Below are 15,547 nucleotides of genomic sequence, written 5' to 3'. Positions count from 1 at the left end.
CTGGTAGAATGGGCAAAAGATAATGGATGTCAGTTCAATGTGGAAAAGTGTAAAGTCATGCATTTTGGGATTAAAAGATTACCAGCTGTGTACTACACTGATGGAACAGTACTCCAAAGATTGATGAGGCTAGGGACTTGGGGGTGTTGGTAGATAGGGAGATGAAGTTCAGAGGACACATTGCTAAGGTGTCCAAGATTGCACATAGGATTACTTGGTTGTTGAGGAACACACTGACATCCAGAGATAAAGAGATTATTATTCCCCTTTATAAAGTGTAGCATTGATACTTCCACATTTGGATTACTGTGCTCAGGTCTGGTCACCTGGATTCCTTGGAGATGAGGAGACTGTGGAGAGGATTCAGAGAAGAGTGACCAAGTTGGTGAGTGATATAAAAAATGCTCCCTACATTGATAGATTGAGAGCTTGTGGATTGTAGAGATGGGTTTATAGGCAGAGAAGAGGGGATATGATAGAAACATTTAAATTACTGAAAGATTTTTATAGGATTGATGCAGGGGAAATGTTTCAGCTGTGTGATAGTGATGGAAGAACAAGAGGTCATCCCTGGAAATTCAAGAAGAGTGTGGTTAACAAGGGTGTCAGAACAAGGTTTTTTGCCTGGAGGGTGGTGAATGAGTGGAATTCATTGCCTGACTTAGTTGTGAGCTCTTCGTCTGTAAATGAATTCAAGAAGAGATATGACAGATATTGTTTTGCTAGTTTGGGTCTCCCGCGATGAGTCTACTGACTCCATGAAGATACTCATAATAATAATAACAGTACTGCATGCTCACAAAACTCAGTTAAAAATCACTACGGAGGAGAAAAGGCAAAACATCTAGAAAAGCTACACTGTGAAAATAAAACAACTTTATTTTACTGATAAAGCTGCATGAAAATAATGTCATTTCTATGTTTTTTCTTTATATCAAAATGCCATCAAGATCTACCTGATAACTAAGTGAAGTTCAGAAACCACACATGTATACCTTGATTTGGAACTGCATGTATACAAAAAAAGATACTATTGACATATCATTCCAACTCATCTCCACATATATATAGCACCACACCTATAACTCAAAAACATTTGGATAAAAAAAAAAATTTAAATCTTTAGATGATTAAGATAATACATTCATCACTTATGTTTTTCCAGAACTATTGTTCAGTCATATGTAATGGTGCAAAGGCTCAAAGCTGTATAACTGAGAGGAGACCTCCACATAGCCTTTAAAGGAATGCGGAGAACCGACCAGGGCTTCTGATCTAATGTTCAATCCTCACCTTCTTGTGTGCATCCTGTCGGGTACCTACTTGAATACTAAATGAATGAGGATGGGCTGGCAATTTGGGATTTAGCTGACCAAATTGTATTCTTATTGGTTAAACCAAAATAAAAAAAAATGATGGTACAACATGACAAAATTTCATGCTGGCTGGGGTGTCGCCTGGTTAAACAAGGCACCCCATTGTTTTCGCCAGGGAACTAGGGCGAACAGCGAAAAGTCAGCTACTGGAACAAATCTGAAAACACACTCCAACTCGACATCACCAGAGTTAAAGATCGGTACTATCAACATAAGAAGCCTGAATGGCAAAGAAATGAAGCTAGCTGAGGAATTAGATAAGTACCAGATCGACATAATAGGGGTGACTGAAACAAAAAAGACAAAAACTGTTGAGATCTTTCTGAGCAATAAATACAAAATGTTATATTCAGGCAATGACAATCAAGGAAAAGAAGACGTAGCCATAGTATTCAACACAAAATATGAGGCTAAGCTTCTTGAATGGCAGTCAGTCTCAAATAGAGTAATGTGGGCAAATATGAGGATGGGGAACTGGACAATGAGACTTATTTGTGCCTATCGTCCCACAGAAGGTTCTACAAAGGCAGAAGTGGAGGAATTTTTTGAGGCTTTAGAAAAAGCAACTGACACAATGAAAAAGGAAAAGTTGGTCCTTGTTGGGGATCTAAATAGCAGAGTAGGAAATGATTGTGAGACATACAAAAATATTTTGGGAAAATTTGGAGAAAAGAGCAAAGCTAATAATAATGGCAAATATCTGTTGGATTTCTGCTCAGGACATGGACTGGTTATTACTAATACCATGTTCCAACATAAAAATGTGCACAAATTCACATGGAGAGAAGAGGCAAGGAATAAGAAAAGTCTCATTGACTATGTTATTGTTGATAGTGATGTTTTCTCCCTGGTGCAAGACACCAGAGAGTACAGAGAATTTGAAATTGGAAGTGATCACTATTTAGTCTTGAGCAGGATAAAATTGAATTTCATATTGAAAAGAATAAAATGTAAAAAAGTTTTAAAGCGAATAAAAGTTGAGCAGCTCTCAGATGTAAACTGTAGACTAAAATACACAAAGATTATTGAAGAAAAAATGAAAAAGTTTGAGAACAGGAATCAAACCTTGGAGATTCAGTGGCAAGCCTTGAAGAAAGCCCTGATTGATTCATGATAAAGTTGACATGAAAACGGGAGAAAAAGATATCCTTGAAGTATGGAGTAATTACTTTGAAAAACTGCTAAATGAAACAAGCAGTGATGACAGCACAGTGGTAAAAAACACTGACCAGGCATCCAGTCAGGAATACATATCCATAGTTGAAGCAGAAAAAGCCATCAAAGGCTTGACATGTGGAAAGTAGATGATATTCGACCAGAAATGCGCTGAAGTATGGTGGTATAAGAGTCTTACAGTGGCTGCACTGCATAGTTCAGAAAGCCTGGACAGAGGGACGAATTCCCAATGACTGGAGTAGAGCTCTCATAGTACCCATATGCAAAAAGGGAAATAAAACTGAATGTGAGAATTACAGAGGTATTTCCCTACCGAGTGTTTTTTCCTGGCAAGATCTATGCAAGTATACTTGAGAAATGGTTGAAAAGAATTGTGGAAGAAAAGCTTGGCTTTTCTTCCACAATTTTATGCCTTTTCCAAATCGACAAAGATCTGTATTTAAGTTTTGTCGATTTGGAAAAGGCATATGACAAGGTGCCAAGAGAGAAGCTATTCGATACGCTACAGTAATATGGTGTGAAGGGGGCATTATATCAAGCAATACTTAGTCTTTATTTGAGTTGCAAGTCAGCAGTTAGAATTGCAAGAAGTACAGGAATATGGTTTAATGTTAAATCTTAAAGGGGATAATGAGACAATGATGTATGTTATCCCCTCTGTTATTCATTATCTATATGGATCACATTATGAAGGAAAGTGGTATTAAATATGATATCAAAATTGGAGATGTTAATATCAGTTCTTTGCTTTATGCAGACGATGTTATACTTCTAAATAAATCTGCTACAAGTCTGCAAGATTCCCTGACTAAATTGAATAACAGTTGTAATAGATATGGTATGAAGTTCAGCAATAACAAGACAAAGACAATGAAAATAGGCAGAATCTTTGAAAATGTCAACTGCATTGTGAACGGAGAACCTGTGGAACAACTAAAACATTTCAGCTACTTAGGCACGATTTTTAGTGAAGACGGTAAATTAAATATGGAAATAGACAACATAATCAACAAAGCTGGTATGGTAGGAAGTCAATTGAATAAATTCATATGGAATAAGAGAGAAATTAGCCAAAACACTAAATTAGCTGTATACAAGACAGTATTCAAGCCTATTTTAACTTATGGATCTGAGAGCTGGGTCAGAAGTAAAACATTTGACCAAAGCCTAGAGACCGCAGATATGAGAGTCCTGAGAAAGATTAGAGGCATGAACAGATGGCATCAATGGCAATGTCATATTAAAAACGAAGAAATTAGAAAAGAACTTGATATTGTCAGCATCCAGGAATGCGTTAGCAGAGCTAATCTCAGGTGGTATGGTTACGGGTGAGGAAAGATTAGTAAAACAAGTGTTCTCTGCCAGGTTGGCAGGAAAACGACCCAGAAGAAGACTAAGATATAGGTGGATTGATATGGTACAATGTGACTTGGACGATAGAAGTATAAGATCTGATAATGTTGGAGTCTTAACAAGTAACAGACTGATTTGGAGGAAAATTGTAGATAGGAAGTTAGTAATGATGTAAAATTTTCATGTAGTACTATCATATCCTGTACACCCCTTGAGGGTACATGGCAGGAATTTGATGATGATGATCTACTGTTGTAAAAATCTTTCCCAAGTTTTTGGTCTATTTTGGTCTGTAGTTATAAAAATCTTCAGTTTCTTCTGTATTACTTTGATGTATAATCTCTCTCTCCCCACCCCTTCATGACTGCCACCAATTATATTTTTGATCAAGTTTCTTTATAAGCAGGAAAAGCTTCTTTTAGGTATCTTAATTTTCCCTCAGGTAGATGCCTCCTTGTTGTCCAGGGTATTTGTAAAATATCTACAAAGTTCCACCTTATGTTTCAGGCTCTCCAGGAAGGAGAGTCTAGCTTCCTGGAGTGATAATACAGGTTAACAGTCATGTTTCCCTTGCCTTATATTCCATATAGTTTCTTCACACTAAGTATATGTGAATCACTCAAGTTATTGGCAGGATGTTTAGGCAGCATGCCACTCCTTATTGGCAAGCTGCCTAATATTCTTTGGTCCACTGCTCCTTATTGTTTTTTCTAAACTACTCTTTAAGTGTTCCCCTCCCCCACACACATGTAGGAGATTTACAGCAGATTTAAGGGAATTTTACACTCTTTTAACCAAACAATGTATACAAATGATGGCTGTTTACATTGTTCCAAAGCAGATGAGTGTTATATGTTTATAAATTGCATTCTCCAGCCAATTTGCATGGTATGCAGAATAAAAAAAAATCCAGCTACCTTTTATGCAAAACAGCTAACATTCTGTGACTAGAAAACTCATGAATGCTCTTATTGCACTATGATGGGGATCAATCCCCACCAAAGAGCATTGTTATTACTCATTACAATGGGGATGATAAATTAGTAACGCAAAGACATTCTCGAAGTACAGATGATTTGCATAACAAATAATGTGATGAAACACTTCTACAGAAGTTAATTCTCTGTGTAATTTCTATAGAACACATCCAGTTTGAATGTAACATTCTGAGTACCTTCATTTTGCATGTCTTATAAGTCCTAAAAAACTGGCATTCTCCCTCTATTTTTTAATCCTGTTTCAGCACCACAGTTAACAGTTACACATATGAATATTTAGATGTACAACTGCCATTAAGTATAGCTTACTAAGGTTTGTAATAAATAATTTTGTCATTAAACTATGATACAGAATACACTTATACAGTGGGAGAAAAAGATGAATATATATACAGCAATATGGTATTCAGCAATAATAAACTAAGTGCTTACCTTTGCAAAAACAGTAAAAACATCTGCAATTCCCCCATTACTAATCCATAATTTAGTTCCATTAAGAATATAGTGCTTTCCATCACTACTTGGCACAGCTTTTGTTCTTATGGACTTAGAAGAGAAAAAACATTAGATAAATGTCAAGTTTTATACATACACACACACACAAGATATAAAATTGGTTTCATACAAACCACAATCAATATAATGAATATTAAAAAAAAACCAATAAAATTAACAATTATGACTGATAACCAGTAACAAAGTTTTTTCCTCCAAATGTATTAAAAAGTCTTTAAATACATGTCGGTCATCTTAAATTCCCAGCCACTGTAGCTCAGTCAGTAATGACAACACTATTTGTTTGGAAAAACATGGGTTTGAATCTTATCTAAGATGTGAAGAATCTGGATAAGGGCTGTCACCTGAAAGTGAGTGAATTAGGCTTATATGAAGCTGACAGGGTTTTTTTCATTCTGTAAAATAGACAAATGTGTACAATTTACGGACAAAAATATATTAGTTTAATAAGATGATGCCACTTGTCTTTATAAGCCTCATCGCTGTTATCATCATCATATGCTAATTAATTTTAAATGTCATTTAAAGATATAGAAGGTTTAATCTTTTTGATTGCAACAATGATGATTCATTTACTTTCCAAGCTGTTGTGCACAACAAATAAAACAATGCACAGAGCTGTTTTAAATAACTAGAACTGACAAGTTCAGTTTTTATAAACATAAATGACATTTTTTTTAATGCTTACACAATATTCTACTCTCAAAGAAGCCTTTTGTAATAAGGGAGATAAAAAAAGTGAGACTGTACTGAGGAAGTAGGTGGTTGGTTGCAGTTTAAAGTAGTTACTTTATTGACACACAATAATTGTTAGTATTCTTGTTGCTCCTGTTATCGTATTATTTAAGCTGGTAGTCATATGAATTACAGCTAACTTTCTTGATCTAATACTTTTTACATGAAATGGATAAAGCAGTAGATGAATAAACTGTTAAAACGATTTGAACATATGAGAATTTTCCTGAGGTGCCTCAGATGTAGAAAATAGCAGTGGATTTTTTAAAATTTTTGTCTGGTGGGGGAGGGGTTGGATAGAGAGTGCTATCAATTCTGTAATGGGGAAAGTCATTGCAAAAAAAAAAAAAAAAAAAAATAAAATAAAAAATCTTTTTTTCACTGGAAAGGCTAATGTAATCGGAACAAATATTTGTTAAGGTTTTGATAATATACTGCTGAGAGGGACAGTGATATAACTGATTATGATGTACCTCCCAGTGTGGACAGGTTTCCTGCAGACAGAAAATGATAAGACTTTTTAATTTCCTTAAAGGGTTTTATAGGATAGATGCAGGGGAAACGTTTTTGGCATTTGGCTAGAGGGACCAGAACAAGGGCTCATCCCTAGTGTGAGAATTAGTTTTTTTGTTTGGAGAATTGTGAATGAGTGGAATGGGCTGCCAGAGTCAGTTGTGAGTGCTTTGTCTGTTACTGGTTTCAAGGAGGGGTATAATACGTTATGTGGATAAATTGGGTCTCCCATGATGAGTCTTTGGACTCCATGGAGGTGTCTGTATAATAATAATATGTTGGGTACTCAAGTAAGAGCATATTGAGGAAAGGCAGACAGTTATTGTTTTCCTTGTTATGCACTTCAAGATTGTGCTAAAAACATTTATCATATCAGGGCCATATTTTCAAAACATTCCATGAAAAAACTGGTGTGTGTGTGGGGGACACAACTGAGCCTTTGATCTGCACACAAGTTCTTTTTCTAGAAAAGTAGCCAGACTGATATGTCAGGGGGGGAAGAGCTTGAATGAGTTCTGGAGTTTAATGGAGAGGCTATTCAAAACTGACAATAATGTTACTATCTCTGAGGATCAAGTCTGAAAAAAAGATTTTAAGCGCACAGAATTTTTAATGTGGGAAGAAATGTAGCCTATAATGAGAGAAATAATACTGTCCACTATGGATCTCAAAAAGTGGTCTGTTCTGCTTTGTTTGTGCATTTTAAGTAATCCACAATTCTGGGGAGGCTTAGGATTATAATTATATGATTTGTTTCAATAATGAAATACCATGTAATTAAAGAATTATAAAAATGGAAGAAAACTTGAATAAACTTGATTGAAATAGAATTTTCACCTATCATCAGTACAAGATCACAGAATGGCAATTAAACAATAACAGACAAGTCTAAGGTAAGCACCACCCAAGTAGCTAATGTAAGATAACTAAAAAAGGTCAACAATTTCCTAACTTATTTTAAATTAATATATATATATATATATATATATATATATATATATATATATGTATATATACATATCCCAGTACCGAGTTAATACTACAAACTGCTATATATATGTACACACACATAGGCAAAATACAGTTTGGAAAGATTAGCAGATTTAAAAAGTACTACCTCCCACAAAGTGGATAGACATAGATTGGATCTGTTTAAGTTAGGGTGATGAAAAAGTAGTTTCCTCATACAGCATCTTCATAAAGAAAGATGTGCAACTTTACTTCATTGTTCTAACTTAAACAAGTGGAAAGGCTTATGTGTTGGCAGTACATGTTAGTTTATTTTCCCTTCACACAGGATCAAATGGAAGAAAACAAAAGTGCTACACAGAAGTCATAAGTCAGAGAGATTGTTTTTGGAATCAACAGCAGCTTTAAAACATACTCTAAACCTCAACAAGCATGGAAACATAAATTTACCAAAAAATTGGGGAGACAGTCATTAAGATCTAATTAATACTTGTTTTCTCCCTCTATTTCTAGCATAGATGATGTGCCAATTAGGACTTTATGCCTTGTGTTGTCCATTACAGTTTTTTGTTTTAAACTAGTCCAACTGTTATACCAAATTGTTGTTTTGTGTACCTGTGACAAACTGTTCTTGCTCTGAAGATGCTAGATATAGATTCTCGTAGACAGGCTTATACATTGGTTATGCATTATTAAAACACTTAAGGAAATGAACAACATAGTTGAGGATATAAATTAAATTATACTTTAATAAATATTTTCCAATATTTCGGCAACGTCACGTAGCCATCTTCTAAAGGAACTTACAAAAAAAAAGGCACGTGCACGTAGGCACTACAAACACAGTAACTGGGAATGAAGAGATGAAGCTACTGTTCTCCTAAAAGTCCTGATGGTGCCCTCTAGTGGGCTGAAGGTCTGCTGATGTAAGCCTCCCAAATTTGGGGCAGTCGCATACAACCAAATTTGTTGAGGTTTGGAGAATTTCTTAGGGCTGAGGCTGATTCCATAAATAGTCTTTCGAATTTATATTTGCTATGGTGTATTATTGTAGCTTTCTTCCACCGTATTCTGTGGCATGTATCCAGAGCATGGTCTGCAAGACCAGAATGGCTGTACTTGTGAAACCGGATGTAGTCCTTGTTTTCAGAAATTCTGATATTCGCTGTCCTGCCTGTTTGGCCAAAGTAAGACAGTTTACAACTGCAAGGGACCTGGTATACACCAGGTAGGTCTAGGGGAAGTGGTTGGTCTTTAGTGGAGCGGATAAGGGATGCCAATTTTCTGTAAGGTTTGTAACAGGAGGTCAGGTCATGCTTTTTTAAGATTTTGGTAATCTTTTCCGGGGTGCCTCGGATGTACGGAATGGTGATGAATTTAGAGTAATCCTTGTTGTGTGTGTGTGTGGGATCTGTGGTTTGTAGGTTCTAATATTTTTTGGACTTTTTTTTTTTTTTTGGGGGGGGGGGGGGGGTAGCCATTGGCTGAGAAAGTGATTTAGTTCAGTGTTTAGGACCAAGTCGTTTGAACAGATTAGTTTAGCCCTTGTTTTCACTACTCCATATTGTTGTGAGGGGGGGGGGGGATTGTTGGTGAATGTATCTGCCTGCCTGTATGGGTGGGTTTTCTGTAAACTGAGAAAACCAAGGTTCCATTAAGCTGGCGGGTGACTAGTGTGTCTAGGAAAGGGGGGTTGTTTTTTTCCTCTTTTTCCAGGGTGAATTTGATTCTGGGGTGTTGATTGTTAAGTGTGTTAAGAAGGAGAGAAGTGTTTCAGAGCCATGTGGCCAAATAGCGAACACATCATCAACGTAGCGAAGCCATATGGTTGGTTTTTGTGGGGCAGAGGCCAAGGCTTTTTCTTTAAAGGTCTCCATAAACAAATTGGCCAAGGGTGGGGAGAGTGGTGAACCCATGGCTGTCCCCTCTATTTGTTTGTAGAATTTTCCCTGCCAAACAAAATAGCCTGAGTTCATTGTGAACTGAAATAAGGCTGAGATATCGGGAGAAAATTTAGCTTGGATTGGCTCTAAAGTTTCCTTGAGTGGGACATTTGTGAATAAAGAGGAGACGTCAAAGTTGACCATTATGTCAGTGTGTTGGAGTGTAAGGTTTTCTATACTGGCTTTGAAATGGGCTGAGTTTTTTATGTGTGATGGTGTGTTGCTAGTATAGTGTGTGAGCTCTTTGGCCAAATGTTTAGCTAATTTGTATGTGGGGGAATCAATGCCATCCACCATGGGACGTAATGGCACATTTTCTTTATGTATTTTTGGGAGTGCGTAAATACGAGGGGGGGGGGGTATAGAGTTAAATGGCTTTAATCTGTTGGTAACTTCTACAGGCCAAGAAGTGACTCTCTTAAGGAGCCTGTGAAGTTTTCTAATTTGAGAATTGGTGGGACTGTAATTGATGGGGAGGTAAGTAGCCCGATCTAATAGAAGAGCATTCAGTTTACCTGTGTAGTCCTTTTGGTTAAGGACTACAGATGCATTTCCCTTATCTGCTTTGGTGATAACTATTTCTTTATTATTCTTCATTTCCTGTAGAGCTTTATATTCCTTGTTGGATATGTTGGTTTTTGGTGGGATTGCTTTGGAAAGGACACAAGCTACATCCAGTTTTACACTGTTGGCGACTTGATGTGGAAGGTGGCGGATTCCGCGTTCGATCTGGATTATAATATCCTCACTAGGTATTTTTTTGGGAGCAATGGTGAAGTTGTGGCCATGTGACAGCACGTTGACTGCTTCAGGCTTTAGGGGTGACTGAAGAAAGGTTGATTACGGTATTGGTAGCAAGTTTTGGAAGGACGGTAGAGTTCTTTTTTAATTTTTCGAATTTTTTCATCTGTTGGCCTCGTATTTTTTCAAATTCTTTGTCGGCAGCGGTACATGCGACGTCACGTAAAATCGACCAAAGTTCGTGGTTTAAAGCGCACGAAAGCTCATCTTCGACAGCACGAATAGCTTCGTTAATGTCCGCTAAGAGAAAACCTTACAGAAAATTGGCATCCCTTATCCGCTCCACTAAAGACCAACCACTTCCCCTAGACCTACCTGGTGTATACCAGGTCCCTTGCTGTTGTAAACTGTCTTACTTTGGCCAAACAGGCAGGACAGCGAATATCAGAATTTCTGAAAACAAGGACTACATCCGGTTTCACAAGTACAGCCATTCTGGTTTTGCAGACAATGCTCTGGATACACGCCACAGAATACGGTGGAAGAAAGCTACAATAATACACCATAGCAAATACAAATTCGAAAGACTATTTATGGAATCAGCCTCAGCCCTAAGAAATTCTCCAAACCTCAACAAATTTGGTTGTATGCGACTGCCCCAAATTTGGGAGGCTTACATCAGCAGACCTTCAGCCCACTAGAGGCCAAGAACACCTACTTAGCCCACTAGAGGGCACCATCAGGACTTTTAGGAGAACAATAGCTTCATCTCTTCATTCCCAGTTACTGTGTTTGTAGTGCCTACGTGCACGTGCCTTTTTTTTTTGTAAGTTCCTTTAGAAGATGGCTACGTGATGTTGCCGAAATATCGGAAAATATTTATTAAAGTATAATTTAATTTATGTCCTTAACTACGTTGTTCATTTCCTTAAGTGTTTTAATAATGCTAGATATCATACCAGCAAAATATCAGCTAATAAGTGAATAAATATTAATTATTTTCTTATCATTATGGATTATAATCAATATCATTAAAATAAACTAACCTAAGTTAAACAGATACAATGGTCTATGTCTATACCCTTTGTGGGAGATAGGAAAGATTAGCATATTTAAAAAGTACTAATTTTATTAGGTCTATGTATATATTTACATAATTTTTTAAAATAAGTTAGGAAATTATTGACCTTTTTTAGTTATCTTACATTAGCTATGCAGCTGCTGCTTTTTTAGAATTGTCTATTATTGTTTAATTGCCAATCTGTGATCTTGTACTGACAATGCCTATGATACTAAGGTGAAAATTCTATGTTAATAGTTTATGTGAGTTTTCCTCTGTTTTTATAATTCTTTTGATTACATGGTTTAAGTTTTCGGATAGATTCTGGAGGCTAGGATAAAGCTATCTAATAATTTTTGAAGTTTTTTTTTATATTTGGGTAAGGTCAGTGTAAATTAAGCAAGATGTGGATTGAGCTGAGTCAGATCAACATTTTTTGATCATATTCAGAACAATCAAGTACAGGTAACCCTTGTATAATGCAGATGTTAAGTTCCATAGAAATGCCGTGTTATGCAAGACTTAGATCATATAGAAAAAGTAGGGTTACCGAGATTGTTTTTTTTTAAATTATATAAACAACAATGACATATCTCACAAAAAAAATATTTTTATTTAATTCAGGTAATTCATGTAAGTTAAGAAAACATAAACTATGAAACAAATACATAGAAAAAATTATAAAAATTACAAATTGTATGTCAACTTCATTGCATATAATGCATAAATGTTTTAGGCATAATAAAATAAAGCACATATTTTAATCGTCATTACTCTCTTCAGAAATAACATTTCATAGATGTTAACTTAATTTACAAGTGGCTGGATGTCGTCATCACTTGTGTAATTTTCATTGCATATTTCGGCTGGTTTAGCTATCAAGAAGTCAGTAATAAGACCTTGCTTATCACCATGCTGCAATTTTTTATTAAGTTCATAATAAGGAGCTAAACAAATATCCAATTGTCTCGTGAATTTTTCCAAGCCATCCATTGAGGAATCATTATCTGTAAAATAACTTCCAAACTTTCTTGCCAAGTTCAATCCTTCCGCTAATTTCTTGAGTGTTTTCAAGAAATTAGCAGAATTTTTCAAGGCAGCAGGAGTAGATGATATTTGACCAGAAATGCTGAAGTATGGTGGTATAAAAGTTTTACAGTGGCTGCACTGCATAGTACAGAAAGCCTGGACAGAGGGACGAATTCCCGATGATTGGAGTAGAGCTCTCATAGTACCCATATATAAAAATGGAAATAAAACTGAATGTGAGAATTACAGAAGTATTGAGTGTTCCTGGTAAAATTTATGCAAGTATACTTGAGAAATGTTTGAGAAGAATTGTGGAAGAAAGCTTGGTGAAGAACAAGCTGGATTCAGGCCAAATAGAGGCTGCCAGGATCAGATCTTCACTTTACGATAAATAGTCGAGAAATCATGGGAATATAATAAAGATCTGTATTTAAGTTTTGTCGATCTGGAAAAGGCATATGACAAGGTGACTATTTTTTGAAGCATGTAATATTAGACTTAATGTTCGATGCTTTTCACATTATTTATTTTAGGAATGGGAATGACAGAGCATTGTGTCAAGTCTTTGGGAATGATTCCAGTATCATATATATCCTTTTTATATTTTATTAATTCTGAGGGAATGTTATCAATGCCTTGTGCATTGTTAGAAGCCAGTTTGTTTAACACCCATTCAAATTCATCTTGTAATATGGTTAAGCCAATTTCTTCTGCATCAAGCCTTGTTGTCTAGATCTTTTTTAATATGGAGAAATGTGGTATTTTCTCCTTTCATCTATTAGTTTTAGGATTTCAAGGATGATTCAAGCAGTTGATCTGCTTTTTTTACTCCAATGCAGTCACTGGCCTTGATTACTGTGTCCACTTTCCTTCTGTGTTTATCTTTGTGCTTTCTCCTATTTTAACTTTTAGTCTTCTCTTTACAGATTCTATGGTTTCCTTTATTTTCAGGTTATCTATATTCTATTTGAGCCTTTCCCTTGATTCTGACAGCTTTTTGAATTTCAAACTACATTTCAATAAAACCAAATTGTGGACACTGCCTGCACAGCTCAGGATAGCTTTTGCATGATTTTACTTGATTTTTTTATATTTATTTCTTGTCATAATATAGTCTATTTGATATCTTCCTATATTCCCTGGCATTTTCCAAGTATACCTTCTTTTTGGTCCCTCAAACCAGGTGATGGTGATTATCAGATGAAATTGGTGGCAGAACTCTAGAAGCCTTATCACCTCTGTCATTTTGGCATCCCAGTCCATATTTTTTGACCTCTCTACCATTTTCCCTTCTCCAATGGCTGCATTCCAATCACCAATGATAATGAGATTGTCTTCACTTTTGGCGAGTTTTATCAAATACTCAACATCTGCATATATTTTTTCAACTTCATCACTGTGGTCACTGGTAGACATGTATGCTTGTATTATTATTATATTTGTTGGCTTTGCTTCAAAATTTATCATTATCAGTCTGCAGATACATTTTACTGAACTGATTACTCTTCTTCTCCATTATCTTATTGAGGACTATTGCAAACTCCATTTTTTTTTTTTGCTGTCACGTCACCCCCCCCCTTCCAGAAGTCACCAGTTTTATTCCATCTCATCTCACTAATTCCTAATAATGGCTCTTTTTAATCTATATTTCTCTCTGTATTTTTGAACATTTTTGAAATCCTTGAGTGTACAAGGATTTTGCTGGTTTTCAACTTGAGAAATGTTGTTCGTTTTCTGCCATGCACAAGTACTGAGTCATTGTGATCAAGATGAATGTTGTTGCTGCCCTAACATCCAGATGACTAACTTATTTAATGGTGGTTACATTTCGCCAAGTCACATCTCATCATTAGAAATATGTGGCATTTTATACAGCTAGTCATGCCATTGGATATCTCGCCACTTCCTGTTGGTAGATGATGTCCCATTTTCTGCAACTGCTTATTTACAGGTTTCCCTGTTTATTCACAACTAACTTCTGCATTCAACTCTGCTAGAAGTTGTTACTCTAAGTAGTGATCACTTCAGCCAGTCCCCTCCCTGGATAAAGGAGGAGGGTTGTACATTGGGCTAGCAACCCAATCACATAAATAATTTTTATACTATGAAACTGATACAAACGAAACCTTGGAATAGTACTCAATGGCAATCGACTTGGAATGGAAAAAAAGGATATGATTGGATTACGAAATAAGCAGAAAAATAAGAATAAAATAAGAAGAGACTAAAATGGTAACATGAAATGTAAGGACAATGAAACAAATAGGAAAGATGAATGAAGTTGCTAATGAAATGCTGAAATATAAAATAGATTTCACTGTACTACAAGAAATGCGATGGCAAGGACAGGGGAGAATTGACAAACAACATTATTGTATTATTTATAGTGGTCCCAATGAAAGAACTTGTTAGCTGTGTACTGGCTTCATATTAAGGTAGGAAATATGGAAAAGTATGTTAGAATACAAAACTATTAATGACTGAATATGTAAAATAAGACTAAAAGGAAAATTTAGCACCTGGGAACTTTTTTTGTGCCTGGTACCCTCCAGGGTACCAGGCACAAACAATGTAAATCAGACTGATCATGTTTTAATCTTGAGGCATCACTTCTTCGTCATTGATGTCAAGAGCTGTAGAGGCCCTAATTGTGACAGTGTTCATTATTTAGTAAGAATAATTATAAGAGAAAGATTATCAAATATGATAAAAAGAAGGCTGGGTTATGGGATATAGATAAACTTAGTAATGATGTAAAGAAAGCTAAGAAATACCAAGATAACTTGAAAACCAAATTAACTAAAACTGAAAATAATATAGCTGATAGATTTAATAGTATTGATGGAAAGTGGAATAGAGTAGAAACTATGATTAAAGATTTTTCTTTTTACCTATTGTTTTAACGGCTGCTGAAACAATAGGTAAAAAGAAAAGAACTTGTAACAAAGAATGGTTTGATGAAGAATGTGATGCAGCTATAAAAGAAAAGAATAGAGCCAAAGCACAAATGATGCAGCTAAATACTAGAAGTAATTGGGAGAGATATAATGAACTTAGAAGAAAAGCAAATACAGTAAACCCTCGATTTAAAGGACTTCGGATTTAACAGACAAAATTTCCGGTCCATATGTCACATGT

At 35.7% G+C, this 15,547-nt stretch overlaps 1 protein-coding gene across 1 annotated transcript in view; it reads right to left on the bottom strand.

Annotated features, from left to right (window-relative positions):
* Acadvl (Acyl-CoA dehydrogenase very long chain) overlaps positions 1–15,547 on the bottom strand; it is a 208,329-nt gene that overhangs the window by 65,363 nt on the left and 127,419 nt on the right. The window contains exon 7 of the mRNA XM_090414015.1: positions 5,336–5,449. Coding sequence (XP_090270141.1) covers positions 5,336–5,449 — 114 coding nt within the window. The remainder of the gene's footprint in view (positions 1–5,335; positions 5,450–15,547) is intronic.

Source organism: Typopeltis vanoorti, chromosome 24 (genome assembly GCF_054136105.1).
Source record: "Typopeltis vanoorti isolate ZY-2024b chromosome 24, IOZ_Tvanoo_1.0, whole genome shotgun sequence".
In the NCBI taxonomy this organism is placed as follows: domain Eukaryota; kingdom Metazoa; phylum Arthropoda; class Arachnida; order Uropygi; family Thelyphonidae; genus Typopeltis; species Typopeltis vanoorti.
The sequence above is the reverse complement of the archived record's forward strand: the minus strand, read 5'-3'. Positions and strand labels throughout refer to the sequence as shown.